Genomic DNA, 21,965 nt, shown 5'->3' with positions numbered 1-21,965 from the left:
AATCTTGGCATTTTGATAGTCTTATTCCCTAAACTATATCTACAGTAGAATTCCTAATTAATTCAGCATCAGAAAATGAGAAATTCCTTACTCAGTCTGTGACACCAGCAGTAGGAGAAATCAAACTGGTCAGATATGGAGTAGCAAGAGGGTTTAGTTTTGCATATTGGCACAGGAATATGAAGTTGATCTTTATACACAATTTGTTTCCAGACATACAAATGTTTTGTGTACAGTAATTTTGGGTAGCACAAATTGTGTTTGTTTCTTTCTCATTCTTAGGAAAGAATTAGAAAATAATATCCTGTGAAGACAGACTGTTTTGACATTAAATGGCTGTAATTTGCACATGCTGGGATCATTTATTTTATCTATTCAGGCACTCTCTTATCCTCACAAAACTATGTCATGTACAGAGAAAATATCAATAAACCATTTCTAATTGACAGTTAAAAGTCAATCAAGAGTCCGCTCATTGAAAAATGACAAGTTTTTTCTTATGATTAGACATGTACATTATTTGACAGATATGATAAATGCTAGGTCTGAAATAAACAATAAATACTGAGATTTTTTATGAGAATGTACTTGGAAAAAATATTCAAGCATGTTAGGGACAAGGTATACCCAGCATAAATATACCAAAATAATTTGTGAAATCGAGACAACATTATAAACTTCCAAAATTCATTTTTTACAAATTAATCCAATCATGTCACTGCCAACAGATGAGCAGTGACTCCACTGTCTAGCAACAAAGATGCACTTAAAGGATGCAGAAGAAACAATTGCCATAAATGATACTAAAAGAATTGAATTTTAAAATATGGAGGAACAGAGGGAAACAGAGAAATGGCAGCTCCTCAAAATACTTTTATAGCAACATCTCAGATGCTTTTTTGAAAATTCTGATGGTAAGTTCAGGTCTACCAAGCCTCAAACATTGTATTTTCCACCTCACATTCCTCTCTCATGGTGCCTGCCTCTTCTGTCAGCATTGGACAACTAGGGAACCTTTCCTGGGTTCTCACCAAGAACATCTCACCAAGAACATAGTGGCCAACTGACCTAGGTTGTGATCTGCCGATTAACTATGTCTAGCCCACAAGACCCCACAGCAGGAATGGTACTATGCTGATGTGCTGCAGCTGGAGACCACCAGTAGAAGGGACGTTCTGCCAGTCAGTTTCATTCCGCAGTCATGCTTCATCACAGGAACAGACACATGCTGTGAAGTTCCCTAGCAAGCAAACGTGCTCTACTCCATGTCCTAGCACATATCTGTGTCATCCACCATGTGACCAATGTGAGGACTGACAGGCACTGGATCAGAAAAAGAAATTTAAAAGTTTCAAAATGTTCAAACACTCATTCAAATCCTTGTAATTATCAAGTGTTTTCACTAGAGAGAGATGTTCTGGGGTTGCATGCAGATACAAATATTCAGGCCATACATGTATGAAAGCTTTGAGGAATCTTTACTAATCCTCTGAAGAATCATTAATAAAAATATTGATTATTCCATTCTATAAATACTCCTCCAAGTATGACCACACCTAAACCACCTGATAAAAGAAGAAGCTGCAATTGAAATAGAGTTATAGAACAATAAAATATGTTTATGTAAAACAGTGAAAAAAAGTGATGAATCACTGGAAAAAATGTGACCAGGACACAACTACTACATGTGAGGCAACAGAACTGCAGAAGGGTACCCAGGCTGAACACCGGAGGAACATGGAGCTAGAAAGGTAGGACAGGACCTGGTGGGTGGCAGGCAGAGAGTCCCTAGTGCATCCCTTGCACCAGGGCCCCTGACATGCATCACTGAATCCGACAGTCCAAGAGCCATACACAGCCACTTGTAATGCTAAATGACAGCACTCCAGAATGAACCCACCACTCAGAGAAATTGGGTAAAGTGACCGTTCCTCAACCAGCCACACACTTGCCCCAACTAACTCTTAAAACGTCCATTTTCATACTTACTGCCCTACAGCAGTTCCCAATCGATGGGTAATAATGTTATAAATACACTGTAAGTAGGCAAAAGTCATAAAATGTGGACCAGGATGTTTTCATTGCTTAAACATCATAGAAAACAGTGGTGAACCTAAGAAAAGGAGTCTACATCATCCTTATCTCTCTATAGTATAGAGCTAACTCTTGATATGCCTTACATAGAGTAAGACATAAGTAGAGTTTTCTTAAATAACTTTATAAATGCTTTTCTAGAATATAAATCCATTTAAAAAATCCAAGTGGAACACAAATGACAATGAATCTGGAGCAGCACAAAAAATACTTCTGTCAGAGCTTGCCACACAATCACCTTGTCCTAGAAGCCCAGGAGAAAAAGTGAAATGCAGACAAAAAACCTCAATGTTTTTACTACCTAAGAAAATCTGTCTGCTATCAACCAAGGGCAAATCTTATCTGTCTGGTCAGTAAAGCAGCTTAATGCAGGCCTACTATGAACTTCTGATAATAGATGCTGTTTCATACAGATACTATGACCTTCCTTTTTTCTTTCAGTTGCAAGAGACTGGTTCTTCAATATCAAAATACCTCTGCTTTTCTTAGGTGCCTGCAATTCTTTGCTTTTACAATAACACATTGCAAAGTCCATGTACTTCAGTGTGTTTAAAAAACTGTTGGTCATAAGAAGTCAAAGAAGAACGGAGGTTTCAGCTGAACACATTTTTGTGAAACAAAGAGAATTTAAAACAAATAGTTGTCCACAGGATTTGCAAATACAAAATCTCAGTTAATTCTTCATCAGCTTACCCAGCCCCAATGACAAGTAAAATTCATCTTTTTGAGTGCACAGGGAGACACCATCTAGATCAGAGATAGTGCCTAGAGAAATATAATTGTCCATACTTCACACATTATAATTGGAAAATAATGTTCAGTACCTTTTACAAACAATTAAGCTTATAATAAACAAATGGTAACTCTGTTGGTCCACACTTCCTCAAGAGATTAATTGTTAGATTCCTCAAGCACATAATTTAAAATGTATTTGTACTTGCAGATCACCTTCAGTACAAAAGGGATCTCTTGCAAAACAAGAGGCTCAGTTGCCAAAACAAGTGATGGATGGAAACATACCTGAGGAATCATTTGTATCAAAGCTTTAACTTGGGTTAGGATGAAATCTTATTACTACTTTCCCTACCAGTAACATAACCATTAAAAGTTTTGAGACATATTACAGTGTGAGAGCTCTGCCAAAGGATTTAAAACAGCAAGAACCTGGCTGCCATTTCCTGAGACTGACGCAGAATTTTCCCATGTTTCTGGGACAAATGTCTTCTTTCACCCTTACTGCTGTCCTTGGCTGAAAGAGGGAGAAAGCAGAAATCTGAACTTAGTCTCTACCCTTGCTCTCTCTTCCAAAAGTCTAAACTAAGATGGGGTGTGACAATTCTGGCAGATCAGCTTGTTGCAGAGGCCATCAAATGGGGATTGAAAAATCAGATGTTTCCTAGGACACTTGCTCCAGCCTTCCATGAAGAACAACTACCATAATGCTACAGTGCAAGAGACATGTCATCACTTACCTGCTGAGATAAACAGCAAAACAGAAGGGAAAGAGTATTGCCAAATCAGTAAAATGCTTGAGCCAGATACGAATTTGCTCATACAGGCAGTGTCTCTCTCTTCACCACTGCTGCTCACTGCCTTTAGCTGTGATTTGATCTTTTCTTTCTCCCTCTTCATAACCTACAGCTCATCCTTCTGACCATCATGCACACTCCTAGTCAAGTGAATTTGTAGCACTGTGAAAATCAGCTGAGTGGTGCACTGATCTGGTGTTACAGCAGCATGAGAACTAAGGGGCTTTTCCTAAACTGCTGCGCTGCTCCTATTGCTAAGGAGAGCAGAGTACAAACAGGCAAGGAAGTGCCCAATACACATAACAGCGGATGAAGTGAGAAGAGACAGAGATGTGGCTTTCAAATCCCACCAGCTCTAGCAGCATGCAGCTGGGGATAACTTGTGAGGATGTGCTTGATAATTGCTCAGCTATTACAGCATCAAGATTATCTCAGAAATCAGGGAACTGAAGTCAGGTGTTAATATGAAACTAAACAAATTGCAGACCGATGTTTTGAAGTGAAAAGGATCTTGCAGGCCTTTCCCGTTCTAAACTACTTCCTTTCTTCCGCACAGTCATCAGTTTTCTCTTGAACCATTCCCTTCATCACATGCATATGTCCGACAGTCTGAGGAAGATTTGCAAAAGCAAAAATGGTATCAAGGCATCTAACTATATTTGAAATCCAGTGACTGTTAAAGTACCACAACTACCATTGGTATTTCTGCAAAACCAACAGCATCCCATCTCCTTCCTGGCCCTGGGTATGGCACAAAGTCTACTGAAGTCAATGATCACTGAACTACAGGCATCACTTGAAGTGACACTTCAAGTGTCCAGTAGGAACTCCTGCTGCTTAGAAACATTTAATAAGTGTTCAGTACCATTTTCATGTACTTTGCTTCTATCATAAATTATATAAACCTGCAATAAGATATCAGAGTGGCTCTCCCTCATTCATCATCCTATAGTGACACTGGTCTATACACAAAACTTCACCCAGAAGAACAGGGCTAGAAGTTCAAGTCTATATCTGGGGTAGATTGATCAATAAAAATACCTGTTTTCCATCAGCTGAGCATTTGGCCCATTTATTTCCTTTGTTTGGAGGCCTTAGACTGGTAAACTAGATTTTAAGAAACTAGACACTGGATTAAAGAAATCTATCATTGATATCAGAAATACTAACCGATAATGAGATTATTTCATTGAAGACCACCTTGAAACCTGAATTATATCAGTAGCAGAATGACTAAGGGCTTTTACAATAATATTTTCTTTAAATGAACCAAGTCTGATTGATGGTTGGGACTCAAAGACCAAGACTACAGTTATTTGGAAGATTTTAAGAGCATTGTTATTACTGTCATACTTCAACTATTTTTAAAACATTGCTTATTTTTAAAAGAGAAGCCCTTGAAATTGAATTGCTATATGCAGTTGATACACTAGAAAAAAGCAGAAATACAAGCTTTCTTGCATTGCTCTGCTTATGCACTTTTGGATGCTTACACTACTGATGGGGGACATGTAATACACTCTTTCTACTTCATCCATCTCTCACCGAAGACAGCCCGTGGTGAAATCAGCTACTGATACTATAACAAGGTATTTGGTGATATAGACCCTCATCTATAAACCTAGCTGTTTAGACAGAAAAAAATGTGTCCTCCCAAACTATCCCAACCCATCTTACAGACAATCACATCTATTCACATGTTCCACCTCTCACATTAAATAGATGGATAGTACTTGATGACTTACACAACATTACATAATTGGTTCATTGCTGTGTTGTAACAACACATCTACATTAAGACCTTCTTGATGAAACCTTCCCCAGAGCTCCTCTTGTCAGTTGTAGAGGACACACAGAGAACACAGGCACTTACTAGCTGTAAACCCTTGTTAGGTCCAAACGTGTCAGGCAAGGCAAGGTGCACCTTCAATAGGACCATGGTATTTGAGAAGCTCCAGCTAAAACTGAACCAGGGCATAATAGAGGGAAATAATATTGCTCTCATCAGGGACAGAACCTGTTCCCAAATGTTAAATCAGCACCTTACAAGAATGGATGCTAAAGGATTTCATTAGATGAGTTCCCAGAATACATGAGATGGAGAACTTTCCATAATTTTTTTTTTTTTTTTTTTTTGCTTCCCCAGCCTGGAACACCTTCCTTGCAAAACCAGATTCACAGATTTCAGTAAAGAAAAGAAACCTATTTCTGATGGACTACTTATTCTCTCTTGTCACTCCATGAGAAAAGTGAGAAGAGAGTTTAGTAAGAAATTAATGCTTTATACTTCCCATCTATTCTTCTTCTGAATGTAGGTCACCGTATTTACACTGTATCTTGAGCATGAATTTTTTCTTGTTTATTCTAGTTTGACACCCATTTTCTAGTTTTATGCAAATTTAAAGTAATTGAGATGCTGCTTTCAAAGAATAACATTTAAGTACTCCCAAAAGCAGATGTCAAACATTTGGCAGTTTAACTTAGACAAAAGAAAACCTACAGCTGCATACAAATACACAATGTACAGCTGCTGCATAAGATTTTCTTCCTTTTGCCTCCCTTTCCACTAACGAGAATCGGAAATAGATATTTGTAACTGTTCTACTGGAGAAATCCTGCACCAAGAAACACTCATCAGGTAGGAAATGCCAAATTAAGTGTGCTTCATACAACCAGAATTGATACCCTTGTACCTAAGCATGATGATATCATCCTTAATCACCAAACATGAATTTCTCAAATACTGTTTCTGTGCTGCCTTTTTAAAGTTTTCAGATCCTTGATACATGGCACTATGCAGATACAGAAAAACTGTCATCACCACCAGGCCAGCATCAATGTGCTTCCAAAACCTGGTCTAGGGCAAGCCGGCTCTAATAGCTCCAAGATCATCTCCTCCTGTGAGCAACAAGAAGTCCTGCACCAATTCTGAACGCACCACCAGCACTCAGGAGTACTGTGGCACAAGGTCATTTATTGCTGTGACTGCTCACCCTCAAGGCCATGGCCAGAGCAAGGCCAGCTGCCAGGTGAGAAAGGTGGGAGGCAATCCCCAGAAGCATGGTTGAAGAACAGTCTTTGCTGTCTCCAGGCTCCGGCTAACAGCAGCGCTCCTGAGGTCATGAGAAAGGGCTGGCGTCCAGAGCATTAATGTGGGAGCCCTGGCAAATTATATTGTGTTCTAAAAAGATTTGGGGGGCTGGGGGAGGAGAAGAAGGGAAGGAAGGGAAGGAAGGGAAGGAAAGTAAAAAAGAGGTCGAGCTAATGAAGGAGAGCAGGTTAATACTTCAGTACCAGCACAAAGAGAGCAGGAATTGCCCTGGCAAAGATCAGTCTGAAAACACACACTGATGTTAGCCTGGAGTTGTCTGTGAGGCCATCAGTGAGCTTTTTATTCAACACCTAGCACACTGGTCCTTGACCTGTGAGGAGCCCACAAAGCTGCAGTGAGCCACATAATAAACCAAGTAATTTTATTAATTTCTTTCCTTATGCCTCCACCCCAGCCCACCAGAACACTAGAAACTCAGACGTTACCCACAGATTTCTCTGTACGTGCATAACTCCATGGTAATCTTCCTACTGAAGTCTTAGAGACAATTCACAAACTACACCTTGCTGTGCTTGCAGGACTGAGCCATAAATTTCTTTCTTTAGCAACATAGTCATTCACACATACACCGATTTTTTTTCTTCTTCTTCTAATGAAACAGGGAGGATTTTATTTCTGAAATTCAATCTAAAATAATGCCTTACAAAAGCAAAATACCTTTGTGGGCTAGCATCGCTACAAGGCACCATGGAAAAACATTATTTTCTTGTTTGCTGATGCAAATCCAGCAGAATCAAAGAGAATAAAAATGTAGCAATACTGCTGCCCTCCTGGTCCTAAAACACATCTAGTTTTTTGATTTCTAAGTGAATGCTTGAAAAAAAAAAGTAAAACCAGAACTTGCTTCCTCAAGTCATTTTAACATAAATATGTTTAGGCATTGAAACTTCTCTTACTAGCCTCTTGAAAGTTCATTCCTAGGACTAAATAATTAGGGCATGAAAACATGTTATTCATAAGCCCAGATAAAAATCTGTAGATTACTACTAGGTTTCATCTCATTTTTATGACTCCTCAAATAAATCAATCGCATAAAGTTAAACTCAGCATGGGGAGTTAAGCTCTCCACAGAGACCATGGAGATTGCAAACTTAAGTCAAATAGGAAGAAAGAAAGCTGAGATACTGGATGGTTTATACTGGTTTACTTCAAAGCACTGAGAGATGGCTCAAAGTTTTAATATACAACAAGTACTGACTCCAGAAGAAATAATAGAAGCCTCTCTTACCAAACACGCAACTGTAAGTAAAACACCCACAACTTCTACAACTACTTCTCCAACTGCAGAGAATTTCTATTATATCGAGAATCGAAGGATTTGCAGCAAAATCATCAGCCTTAAAACTAGCCTTAAAGTAGCAAGCCTGTGGTTGTCCTGATAACTTGCAGTATCAGGAGATTCAGTTAAGAGTCTTCCATGAAGACAACTACCTTCTCAGCAAAGGGCATATGGAATTAGTCACTCTGCACACTATTAATGGGAGTCACACATAATAGTGAATGCAAACCACTGCATTTTCAGAGATAATTCAGAAGCAAATTCCTCAAGTTCTCTTTTTCTCATCCTGGATATGCAAGAATCATTTTCTTTTTCACCCAGACACTGTTTTAGCATAAAATATGGTGCTATCTACACATTCCGGTGTTCAGAAAAAATGGTGAAGACTGGTCATACATCCAAATGTGGGGGTTTTGGTTCAGAACTATGTTTTATGTGTTGAAGGTTCAGATAAGTGCAATACTGCTATTGTACAAACATTTTACCTCCCCAAAAAATTATAATCTCTTACTTAGATCACAATTAAAAGCGAGATGAATTACTTGATTCTCTGCCTGTGTACCTTGCAACACCACAAGTAACTAGTTTCAGCAACATTCACAAAGTTTGATCAGAGGAGATTCAAGACTGGAATAAGAAAATGCTCGAGGTCAAAAATGGAATTTATGAATAAAAGACATCGGAAAGCTTAGATAGCGGATATGTGAAGGTATGTTGGTCAGTTTTATATACATGTCAGTATATATACAACACAGTATAACCCTGCTGCCTCATCAGTGTTTAATTAATTTTTCCTATTTTTTAAAATCATTCTCTTTTTTTTGTAAAAAAGACCCAAACAACAGGGAGACATGAATGGCTACACAAAACCAACAAAACTATCTCTATAATGTTCTGGTCAATTACATAAATAAATAAATCAGAAAAAAATGCAATTTAGAGTAAATTTATATGGTACTTGTAGTAGTAAATCAAATCTCTGACTTGAATTTGATTTTCCTGTTGATTGTGCCCATTTGAATGAAAAAAAACCAGGTTACAAAGTTATGATCATTTATAAAATGCAGGTGTCTTGTTTCGTAGCCTCTGAATAAGAAGTGTCAGAGTATCACAGCAAATGTCATTAGCATACTAAGGCCTCATTTTTGAGGGTCTTTTAGTACAAGGTGTCCTACTGTCTGCTACACAAACCATTACATTGCTGGAAACCTGGCATGAGAGCACAAGGCAAAAAAAATTGAAAAAATAGTGAGCTGATGCTTCTTGTCAGGCAGAAGCTGTAATTCAAATGTTTGTTGGAAATCATTGTTATCTCCATACAGAATAAAATAAAACAGTAAAAATAATGCAGAGTCACACATCTCACAAAAATCCACATACAGTGTTTTTTGTAGCCTGCAGTTACCTCCTCAGGCTATAGCATAGCACTGTTCAGGAGAAACAGGTGACTTTGGAGAATTATGGACTAGAACTAGTTAGAAGTTTACAACTGACACTGGCAGTGAGTGGGAAAAGCATCTCAACTAAGAGTGATTTTTTCAAACAAAAATGTCCCTTCTCCAGAGAAAACACCAAACTTTGAAGAGACTCCTAAAAGCCTCATTCCCACCATCTTTTTCTGCATGAAAAAGCTCCCTTAGGTTTATTACCAGATCCAATGATGACAACATGAGATTTTCTTTACTGAAAGTTTTTAACTGAATGCGGCAATTCAGAAAGCTGAGCCAAAGACAATTAGTGCATCATGCTCAGAGCAATCAGAGTAATAATCACTGAAATAATATGTTCAGAATCCTAGATAATTGTATTATTATTAAATGCAACAAATACATATAAAAAATCAGGCATAAATGCAGGCATGTCACTAACATTAACTGCAGGTTTACTTCTTAACTATTTCAGACATCCTACCTCGTTATTGACTTCAGCAGGTTTTTTCTTTGTTTCTCCGATGTCCAAATAGCTGTGGAAGGCAAACAGTATTGATTATTTACAGAAGCATCTAACTTACACAGTACAAATATTTCTACACTTTTTTCATACATGAAGCTTTTAAAATTTATCATTCCTCAAAATAACATAAAATGTAACTAATTCAAGATTTTAATGAAGGACTGTTAATATAAATCTGCAAGCTAGCCCTCTGGGCTAATACAAAACACAGGGGAGAACCAATCATCTACCTTCAAGTCACTGGTGATTAGAACAGACCATCAATAACTCCCTTGTGAGAAAGAAGCTCACATACTACTGTGAGGTGGATCAATAAATCTCAGCACAATATCAACTTACCAGAGTTTAAAAGTCATCATCTTGCCTCTTAGTTTCTCACAGTAAGTCTCTGATAGATTTAAAGCTTTCCTCCATACCCAAGTTTAACCCAGGGCATCACCTAAGGTTTACAAGGATCTACACCACTGTGTTTCTACAGGACATGGACACATCTGAATACTGTACATCCTGGTTTCTCGTGGTTGTGATGAACCAATACCATCTTCACAATTATTTTATGAATAGACAAAATACAAGCCTCAACTGGACAAGAAAAAACAATACATCTATTTGAACAATACTGATCTCCATCAGACTACATATTTCCACAAAAACATTGCATTAAAACAAAAGTGTTAGTTAAAACACACAGTGACGGATTAGCTGTATGTTGCTTTTCCCAAGAAAGGGAATTAAATAAGCCTTCAAGCATGAGTTAACCCATAGACTGACAAACAAGCAACTGTCCAGGTACCCAGACTACGCTAACTCCTTTCCCTTGTCAGCACTCTAAGAGCCATGAGAGCAGTTCTTCTCATGAATACAGCTCTCAGTAGTTGCTAGGACCGCAAGATGTTTCTAGTTCTCAGCGCTGTAGAAAGACACCTTTGTGGGCAGTTATAACTCAGTACAGCAGCCCCTTTCAGCACCTTCTGACAAGAGCTAAACATGAGAACAAAAATGGCTGGGACATCTATTCTATGCCAGGAGCATCTTATCCAACATTAGGTGATCAGCATTTGTTACAGATTCTCCCTATTCCCACTTTCAGTGGGAAACCACAGGTGCTTTCACAGGCTTTTAAGACTAGAAGACCCTATCTGAGAATGTCAGGTATACCTGATGGCAAGCAAAAGTGCAGGCTCACCAAAAGACCTCAGAGCCCACAGTGCATCTGCAGCCCTCCAGTAATGTCATGCTTTGTAGTTAATGACTGGGATAAGATTTGTTTGCCAGAGGAAACTTTTCTGCCTGGCCAAAGTTGAGAATTCATGAGACCTGAATGAAGGTGTAGAAGCAAGAAAGAAAAAAAAGAGAAAGAAAAAGCATCATTCATTCTATGAAGGAATGGCAATCACTTATGAAGGTACAGAATGGTCACAAGGATTTCAAGGCTTCAGTGTGCAGGGACAGTAAAACACAGCAAGGCTTCCAGGCAATGCTTGAAAGTGCATGCCAATACTTTGGAAAAGGTAAATGTAGCAAGGTAGGAGAATGTTTAAAAACAAAGTGCATGAGACTCATGTTTAAAAAAAAAACCAAAAACAACTGTTGCAAGCTTCTCCATGTAAAAAGGAATGAGTTCTCTTGAGACCAAAAAAAGAAGTCTTAAAGCCTACAAGACTGAAAAGAAATAAATGCCTCAGACAAAATACTTCCAACAGTCTATAACAACAGCTGCTGACTGTGGTTCTTGTTTTCTGGGCATCTGTGAATTACTTCAAGGAGAACTAAGGAAAGTGACAAAGAAAAGTAAATATATAGTCAAAGGCTTAAATTCACTATGCAGAAGTCTGGGCATTCAGTTAGCAAATTTCAGGGATCTACAAATCTGAAAAGATCTAAATAGGGCCAAAGGCTTTTCTTCAGATAAGGGCACCAAAAAAATCCCAGACTGAAAACTTTACAAAAGTATTCCCACTGCTAAGAAAGCAGAAGTACTTCCACCCAACGGCTATCCAAGCCAGTGATGAAACTACAGTGTTGTTTAAAGAGACACTGCTGGAGAGAGGACAATCTACCACTAATTAATGAGCACAGATACAAGTAAATGGGCAAAGGAAGGAGGAGGGTAGAGCAGCATGCTGAAAAAAAACCTAAAAATCAAAACCAGCTCCAGCTTTCAGGAAGAACTCCACAGGAGTGCAGGTCTGAATGTGCATTCTCACTCACAACTGCAACAACTACAATATACCAACACACCTCACTGCATATACACCAAAAAAGCTTGTATTCACTTGGCACACCTGCAAATGACAAAACAAGCTGAGAAACTTGATATATTTTATGGAAATTCCCAACATTGGCTAATAATTCTTCCTTTACAGAAAATTTCTAAATATTTTGCTAAAAGAATTTTTAAATACTGATTACTTTATTTTTATTTAAAAAATGAAACATATCAGCAGTTTATATTAACTATATACCCTCAGAAATATCTATGTGAAGATGTTAAGATTCAGGGCTTGGAATGACAGAGGTTCATGTGCTAAAGGTGAGCACAGTTTAGTCTAGAATTCACCACAGACATGGAAGAAAAAGATTCAGTTCTCAGTATAAGGCATCTGAGAAGAAACAAATGTACTGCTTGAAACGGAGCGATGACACTTTCAGCTTCTGCTTCTCCTTCGATACTCTCTCCTTTCCGATACGCTCCCACACATTGATGCCACAAGCCTCCATTTCAAAGTTCAGCCCTGCATAGTCTATCATAGAAATGAGTATGTCCAACAAGCATCACTGCAAAAAAATTGTAAAAAATGTACAAACTCCTTGCTGCTATCAGACCAGACTCAGATCCTTTAGGGCACATGCTTCGGTCTCCCACAGCTGCAACTGCTTTATCTTTGCCTGTGACACATACACAAACATATGCTCTTTTCTTTAATTCCTTCAATTCCTTCCAGAAAACTGTCCCTTTCAATTAACCACTCCTCTCCTCTGACCTTTCTGGCTAAGAAGGTCTCCCTAATTATCATTCTGCCTACAACCCAGTTAAGAACAAGACCAACATTAAGCCCTTCAGCCTGTCTTAAATAATGCTTGTAAAAGCACTGCCAATATTTACAGCACTATATAAATAAATACTAATAGTGAAGAACTCCAGCTCTGCAAGCAGAAATGGAAAAGATCTCAAGTCATCCCGTTTATCCTCCCTACAGCACACAACTATGACATACTACCAAGAGATATATAAAATGGCCTGCTTTTACCGAGTCCTTTAGGTTATCTTTTCTTAAAGCATTCTCTTTGTTGACCTTAAATACTTAGGTATCTTGTTGCATGTTGCACCCATAAGAGTCTGAAAAGCTCTTACCATAAAACTCTGACCATGAAACATGAAATGACAAAAAGAAATGCTTTTTCCCACCCAAAATAAATCCAGAGTGCCCAATTCTCTACACAGTGCATGCTAATGCCAAACACTTGCTTACTTTTAGCCTGTCTGTTGAACATAAAACACATTTAGGGAGGTGAAACATGACGTGCTGACAACTAAGAACTTTAAGCCATCCACTGAATCACAAGATTTAATACCAAAAAGATATGGTAGATCTTTCTTGAGAGTTGAGCACTGCATTTGACATGGAAGAGAGTACAGAGGGAAAGGGGCTTATATTTAGCCTGTCATACAACTTTCTCGCTAGCTTTGCCACTGAAGCACAAGAAGCTTCAATAAATCTTCAGAAGCAGACAGTGACAAAAATGGTAAGAGTGCTCATAGAGATCCTGTTCATTACACAGAGAGTTTCATCCTGAAACATAATGAGCTCTCCTGAAAAATCTAGTGTCCTCAACTCTACACAACCAAGATGAGTGAGGTCCTGTAAAGCTGGTAGTTTAGCATATAAATTCCCAACCACCTCCAGAAAGGGATTGTTAATTTTGAGATTTTTTTTTTTATTCAACCGTCGGAAAAATGCCTATCAAGACTGAACAAAACATATAATTAGGCAATTGAGACCATGAAATTACTGCCAGAATTAAGAACCATTACTGATCACATGCAGAGCCACTTGGGAAACACACCTGAAAGCCCAGATCTCCTCCACAATATTCTCCCAGTCACTCACTAGGAAACAGAGAAACTGTTAGCTTAATTTTTGGTGTGTAGGCAGGGAAAAGAAAGTGAACAGTCATCTTTTAAATAACAGGAGGGACTCAGCTATTCTGGTCATAAAAAGGCTATATACCTACCCAAAATGAACAGAAGTGATGGAGAGGTGGATAGCTGGGTACAATATTTTAGACTTTTTAAAAATAAGCAAGAAAGGAAGTGTTGGGAATGAAATTCCCAGGCTCACCAACTTCACGGCAGGACTGTCAATACTCCACCTTTCTACAGCTTTCTCCCTGTTACCACTGAGCACAAATACTGACACTCACCCCTCAGTTAAGCACACACATCACAACAACATGCCATTGCCGCATGTCCTTCCCGTTAAAGGGCTGCTTCTCCTTTTCTACCATCATGTCAAGGAGATGGCACTATGCGACTGATGGTAACAGCAGCCTTTCTGTGGCTTGCCTTTAAAGCTCTTTTGTAGTTTTATCTGTTAAAAGTACCTTTCTTTTTGCCTTGGGTCACAGCCTTTAAGTCCTCTTTGCGCAATGCCTAATAAAAGGGGTGGGGTGGGGGGTCCTCTGAAGTATTGCCACAGTGCCAAACCCCAAGTGCTGATATTCAAGTTCCCTATAAATCTCACGTTACTTTTTAGCCACTCACTTGAGTTTCTTGAAGGCTTCCCTGCCACCAGCCACATACTGCTCTCCACTCTGAAGCTCCTCCAGCTGCCGGACACGATGCCCACCCCGGGGGGTATAGATGTTACGCACAGCTCCAAAGGGTGCCTTCACCCTGCCTGTCACCTCTTTCAGGAATACCTCGAAGTTGGACACTTTCTTCTCATTGATGACAATACGGCGCCCCGGGAAGAAAGGGTCCCCGTTGCGATACACCAGCACGCTCTTCACCATCGGCTGCGAGAGCCATGACCCCTTAGCGCCAGGACTAGTCATGCTCGGTGGCTTCGGACCTCCCGTGCAGCCCAAGCCACCCCGACGCGCTGCCTGCACCTGTTTACTCGGGAGAGGGTTCCTGGCTGAGCACCCCTCTCCCCTCCGCCCTGACAACTCCCTGCCAGGGGTGAAGCGCCCACACCCACGCCGGGGCCTGGGCACCAGGGCCCACCTCCAGGGAGGCAGAGGAGGGAGCCCGGCGCCGCGGGGAGGGATTACAGCCTCCGCGGGGCTTGCGGCACAGCTCTGCTCAGCCTTTCAAGAGCGGCTCCTCCTAGGCAACCAGCTCTTGCTGCTCCCTGGCGCCTGGGGAGGTTAACGCGGATTACGCTAACCCGGGCAAAAAAAACCATTGCATGGAAGTAGATCCGACACAGCAGGAAAAGGGACTGCAGGGGACCCATGGCCTCCCAGGGTCTTTATCCTCCGGCTTTGCCATCATGGAAAGCGGCTTGCCGCTACCACTCTGGTTTCCTCGGGAAACTTTATCCCGCGTGTGTTCGTCGTCGCTCCTGCCCAGCCAGGCGAGAGCCTGCCAGGAGCCTGACAGACCCAGAGGCACCGGCCGCGCCAGGGGCAGGACAGTGCGGAGGACAGCGCAGGGGCCAGCACAAAGCACGGCTGAATTATTCACCAGGCGATGGCTGGGGGAAGGAGGGCGAGGAGGCATCGTGCTCAGAGGCAGGGAGAGGGAACCGGACCAAGAGCCCCGCACCTGACTGAGGGAGGGAAGTCCCCGCTCTGCCTCCTCCTCCCCGGCAGCCGAGGCGCTGCCTACCGCCGCCTCTCCCCTGCAGCACGCCGGGGCTCCCCGCCACAAGGAAAGGGCCGGCCGGCTGAACTGCCCTGAGGGAGAAGCGGCAGCGGCGGCGGGGAAACGTTGAGCCGGCTCGGCACTCCCAACAGCGAGCACGGGCGGCGGGGCGGGGAGAAGGCAGCGGCCGGGCCGGGGCGGGCAGGGCGAGGCGGAGCTGCCGTGACATGGCGGCTCCGCGCGAGGCGGGCTGCCGGCGAGCGGCCCTTGCCCGCCGGTAAGGGTCCCCCGCGCCGCCGCGGAGGGGCCGCCCTTCACACGCGTGTCGGTGAGTACAGGATTAACCACCCGCGAGTCTGTCCCCTGACGGGCTCTGGCCCCGCCGTAAAGGGCCGGGACTTTGAGGCCGTGGCAGGCTGCGGCCTGTGCTGCGTTTGGCTCCGCCGGGGCGGGCAGAGGAGAAGGGTGGCTGCAAAACACGTATCTCATTCACATCTGGCCAGCTCTTCTTGGGATTTATTACTAAAGGGGTCATCTTTTCCCCTTGTAAGAATAAAACAGACTTTTACTAGACCTTCCAGGTCAAGGTCAGGAAAATGCTAGGCAGCTGGCCCTGCGTGGAGGCAAGGGCAGGCCACAGCCGTCACCAAAAGGGAGTTTCTACAACATGAGTGACTGTCTCAGGCTCCCTGCCCTGCCCTGCCTTCTTTGCCGTATTCCTTTGCTGATTCTGGTACATGCTTTCTCCACTGGAGATTTAGTTATTTGGTGCCTGATTTTGCCTTTGGTTCATTATTGACATCTAACAGTTACCACTTGTGTGTGCAGGATGGGCCATGCACGAAGCAAACAAATGACTGAAAAATCATACCTACCAGTATTTGTTCTTACTTTCCTTCTTGTCAGTTATTAAAAATCCCACCTGAAAACTGGATCTTTGCTCCAGGTTGCCTGTTGCCATTTGCTGTTTACATTTGCTGCAATTCAGAAATAAATCTGGGCCGTGATCTTGCTGGGAAAACAAATTATCGGTAGGGTTGAAATTAGGCTCTTGGACTACACAAATGAATTGCATATATGTATGGGCAATTGATTTTTTTTTTTAATGTGCCTAACAACATGATGCCCTCAATGTCTTTTTGAGATGATATGTAAATGTTATGGACACTGCTGGGTGCTTTTCCCCCCTCCTATCATCTGAATGGGCAAAATTTGCTAGTTACACAAAACTAAACTGCACTCCCCCAGTATTTGGGTAAGTTTATTTAGCTATTTGCATTCCTGAAATATTTAAAAGCTTTTCAGTACTCCTATCATTGTTTGGTTGAGTGAGTCTGTTATAATTTGTTCTCTTAAGAATACAGGATCTATCACAAGAGCCAATATCACTTCCGCTGAGCTGGCCCAAACCTGCAATTCTGTCTGGATAATTTCAGTTAATCGGACTCAGAGGTGACTTGCCCCAATAAACCAAGCTCAAATTCGAAATACACCATGAACAGTAGCCTGATAAATCAGAAGAATATCCTTGGGCACAATTTATTTTTAACCAAAATACATCAACAGAATAAAACAGAAAACCAATACACAAAAAATGCAAAATAACCCATTTGTGGTTCAAAGACCATAATGTAAAGTCAAATTGGGTTAATGTTGTACTCTTTCCCAAGTCAATTTCTGTAATTCCACATAGTAGGTATGATATAGCATATATAAAACATATATTAATATACATATTAAGGACCAGATCCAACCTTTACCATCATCAAAAGACTCCCTTAGATTTCACAGATAAATATATCAGACCATGAAATCATCCTGATACCATTTTCATCTTAAACTATTTAAAAAACTTTGTAAACAAATGATCCACTTGAAGCTGCATTTTCTTTGCTAATTCTCAGCCAAATATCTCCAGCCTGTCCAATGTTTGGGAAATAACTTTGGATATTGCATTATCACAATAGTAGATTCTTTTTAATCTCAGATTATTAAAAATTGTAAAAAATCAGTCAAGCATGCATCTTATGGGTTTATTCAATGAACAGGTGAGCCTCTGATGTGTCCAAACAAATTCTGACTACAGATAAGTCTTCTTTACTTGAAAACACTTTAGGCATGCTTGGGACATGACTTTTGGCTATACTTTTTAATGCTATCTGCTTTGCTCTTTCCATGAAGCTGCATACAGAGACTTTGATTCCACTGGATTTTTGCCACACCTTGGGTACAAGAAGCCATGAAACCTGAGAGAAAATAAGCAGAAAATGCCTTAAATTCAAACTGAATTCCTTTAACAGCCCCTTTTCCTCACTGATTGTTGCAAAACTAAAACTGGTCTAGACCTTCCTACCTGGAATTGCTTAGTGTACAGTAATTATTGTTCTTCCAAATGGATTTCAGCACATGTGATGGAAGGAATTTTTCTTTCCTTTTATCTTACCTTCTTTGATGGGAAAATTAACCCCCTGCTGTGAGTTACAACAGGGCAGTTAACCATTACAAAAAGAGCAATTTCAGGGTGAGGGAAGTCAAATATGCTACTGTTATTGGTTAACAGTTAAATTTCTCTACTTGCTGCTGGATTTCTTCTAACTAATAAAGGGGAGAACCAAGCATTTACCATCCTCAAATTAATACTGTTTAACATTGATCTATTGCAACCTGAAATGAAAATTTGTATTAAAAATATGCTCACATGTAAAAACCAAACGTGCTGGTGACCTTCACACTGTACTGCAGTCAAGTAGTGGTATGTCAGCTAGCTGCTATTTTGTGGCCAATTCTACCACTTCTGGTGACCTTAGGCCTAATTTGCAATCACACAACATCTTTGGCATAGGAATAAGCCACTGAATATTTTACTCGTGCACCCATTTCAACACTTGTGCTACTCCAAAATACTGTTGGTCTTTACCTATTGCCACACTAGTTACAATCACTTTTGTGGACTGCAGTAAAATACCCCTTAAGTGGTATCAGCTCATTGCTAGCCTTAAAGCAGCCTAGAACTGGTGGGCAAAATCTTTGTCCAAAAGTGGGAGTACATTCTGAATCTTTTGAAGAATTGCCATGCAGAATTTTGCCCATAGTTTAACCTTTACATGGCTAATAGCTATGCCTCTGAAGACTTCATCTTTCAGCTGCTTGTGTTTCTGCCCTCTATCCCTTTACTTGTGCTGCAGTGGAATCTCCCCGTTTTCTTAAGGCAACACCTTCAAATTCAGCCCCTGAAAAGCACTCATGACTGTCCAGCCCACCATGGGCTACAGAGCTCACCATTTCACACCAACCTTTTCAGAACAATATATTTTATTTTCTTCGGTAATAGGAACAAAGCAAAACAAAACCAGAGTGTTTCCAATACGATATAAAGTCAGCATGTTTTCTATCTTCCCTAAGTACAACACTGCCCAAAAGCTAAGAAAAGCTTAAACACTTCAGCCCGTGATAGCAGAACCTTCATCCATGAGAATCTGCTCCTTCTAGCCTTTCCAGGGCCTGACCTCTTATTCCCACTATTGTTTCAGTTCCTAAGCTATCTCCTATCACATTTTCAACAGTAATGAGACAAGCTGCTGAACCCACTGACACGCATGATTAAAATAAATGCAGAGACACAATCTTTTTATGATGGAGTGATGTCAGACCTCTCATCTTACTTGAGGCTGTTGCATGAGACCAAGTCAGTCAGGTCGTGTGTCAGGATCACATGATGGATCACATGGTCACATAACAAGCACATGTTGGGGGATGTGATGAGAACAGAGCCATGGCATAGCGACATAGCATCAAACAGGGTCATGGCATCAAAATGCCATGAGGTCTGTGCCATTTCAGGACCAGGAAAGATTTTGCAGCTTGTTGCAGGTCCCTGACAGGCTCAGTGATAGCAAAACATGAGGACAAGAACATGTCCTAGTGCTGAAGAAAAGACCAAAAGAATGTACAGAAAGGGTAAGGATAACATTTCTAAACACAGAGAATGACATTCAGCTTGTTCTATTGCACACAGTGCTGAGAATCACACTTAATAACTACACCTTTGTGCAGCTTATCTAAAAATCAGACTAAGCAATAGCAGCCATTTTATTCCCAGTTGTAATTCTGGGGTAATCGGACTGGCTGCATGGACAGTTTAAAGTACATAAATACCAGGTGGTTCAGCTCTGATGCACACACACTAACTGGAAGAAACAAAATACTGATGTGCTGATGCAGCTGTAATTTTTAAAACCCATGTCATAGCAATTTCACCTACTTATGCAATTGCCAGATCAAAAACTCCTTAGAATACTAGGATCAATTATTTTTGCTTAAAAAAATAGCATCAGACAATCACAGTTTAAGCTACAGCTTTTGATGACACAGGTGTTTTCTAACTATTCTTGAGACAGCTGAGATGATAAAGGGTTACACAGGGAAAAAGTCTTTGGCTAACCCTTAGAGGCACATGAGGAAATGGTTCTCCATGGAGAAACAAATTCCAGGTGGTTAGCACAAGTAGGGAAAAAGTTGAAAAATATCTGTCATGTGGTTTGTAATGAAAGTGCAGTCATTCTTTCTAGGCAAAGATTTCTCAGTGTGTTCCTGTAGCTACCTTTGATCAAGGCACGTGAGATTATTAATGGAGTATTCCTGATTCATTCACATAAGAGAAATTATTCTAAATATGAATAGTATGTATTTTAGTTTTCCATGGGGTCTTTCCTTTATTCTTATTCAGCTGCACTCATCTACTGTTTGGAAGCAAACATGGTTTTTGCTTAATCTGGTTTTTTTTGAGTTTTGATTGGGGCTTTTTTTGTTCTTTTTTTTTCCTTAACATGAATAAAATGGGGCTCCTGTGAGCATTTCTTTTAGGAGAAGAAACAGGCAATAGGTTCAGGCACGTCTTTGTATATAAACAGCATTGATTAAATGTATAAATCATACACAAGGAGATAATTTCTCTGTAGACAGACTTCTATATGCCTTTCTACCATAATTTTACCAAAAAGTTCTCTGAGCTTTTCTCCAGTAGAGATTTATAAGGACTCCTCTGATGATACCTATGATTTCCTTCTCTTTCTGTGTCTTTTTCTTTGGTTTTTCTGCTCTTTCTCTTCCACATACCCCAGCTGCAATCAGACCAGTCCCTCATGTCTGCACTGACATTCAGCCGACAGTGGAAGTAGTTGCTCATGTAATTCAACCTCACCGATGGCTTCTGATTTGGATGGCAATTTCATGTCTAAGCAAGCCTGTGCAGGAGCTATCCTCTCATTTTGGCTGAATGGAGGAGAGCCGTTATGCCCGTTTGTGTCAGTGAGCTTCTTCAACAAACAGCAGATGAGCTTGCCCCATTATTTTTTTGATGAAATACAGCAAACTGCTCCCAAAGGTTGGCACTGCAGGACAGACAGGATACCGGACATGTGTGTGCAGCAGAAGCAACAAGCAGCTGGTTGGTATTTAGAGCTGCAATAAATAGATGGCAGTTCTAGATCTCCAGTTATCTTTTGTCAGCAGCAGTATAAAATCAGACATTCTGTTGTGCTTCATAACTTATCCCTGGCTGCCAGTTCACACCAATGCATTGCCTTCACCTTTAAAGGTAGAGGTGATATTTGGTTATTGTCTACCCTTCCAGACAATTACGATGATGACTGATAATGCAGCTATAATGAGATACAATACCAATACTTACTGGTATACTGGCCTATTGTATCGTACATATCAAAGTTCATATCAATATATATTCAGTGTGAAGTTATGTCATCTTATTTCCAACACTTCTGTTGTGTAAGCAGCCAGAATAACAGACTGACAAAGGAAAACAAATAGATCAACCCAGTATCTTTCCCCCTTTTTATTGAAGAGTGTGAAATGTCAGCTGTGCGAGACTTACTGCAAATTCATTAAATGTAAATTTCTGGCAGATATTCTTCAGATGCCTCCCTAGCTTTTGCATTCCAAACATGCAGAGTCAACATAAGCTGCCGTTAGTTGCCAGCAACGGTGTGTGTTTGTTTCCTGCTCTCCTGCTGCATTTTCTGTGCTGTTTGGTATTTCTGAATTTTGTTTTAAGTATCTCTGACATCCAAGAGTATTAAATTAGTCTTGTACATACTGCCACCTGCTGTGATTAACCAAAACTAGAGCTAAAATACTCCATTTAAGTAGATTTCAGCTTCTTACCAAGTA

At 40.7% G+C, this 21,965-nt stretch overlaps 1 protein-coding gene and 1 long non-coding RNA gene across 2 annotated transcripts in view; one reads left to right on the top strand and one right to left on the bottom strand.

Annotated features, from left to right (window-relative positions):
* The window catches only part of DCDC2 (doublecortin domain containing 2), a 70,229-nt gene extending 55,019 nt beyond the window's left edge, over nt 1-15,210 (bottom strand). Inside the window, exons 1-2 of the mRNA XM_075493748.1 lie at nt 14,733-15,210; nt 9,926-9,977 (exon numbers count right to left, since the gene is read on the bottom strand). Of these exons, the coding sequence (XP_075349863.1) occupies nt 9,926-9,977; nt 14,733-15,025 (345 nt within the window). The 5' untranslated portion in view covers nt 15,026-15,210. The remainder of the gene's footprint in view (nt 1-9,925; nt 9,978-14,732) is intronic.
* A 48-nt stretch (nt 15,211-15,258) lies between these two features.
* Nucleotides 15,259-18,487, top strand: LOC142405767 (uncharacterized). The gene is made up of 2 exons (XR_012774321.1): nt 15,259-16,111; nt 17,961-18,487. It is a non-coding gene; the product is annotated as an uncharacterized LOC142405767 (long non-coding RNA).
* Nucleotides 18,488-21,965: the final 3,478 nt, after the last annotated feature.

The sequence above is a fragment of the Mycteria americana genome, chromosome 2 (assembly GCF_035582795.1).
Source record: "Mycteria americana isolate JAX WOST 10 ecotype Jacksonville Zoo and Gardens chromosome 2, USCA_MyAme_1.0, whole genome shotgun sequence".
In the NCBI taxonomy this organism is placed as follows: Eukaryota; Metazoa; Chordata; class Aves; order Ciconiiformes; family Ciconiidae; genus Mycteria; species Mycteria americana.
The sequence above is the reverse complement of the archived record's forward strand: the minus strand, read 5'-3'. Positions and strand labels throughout refer to the sequence as shown.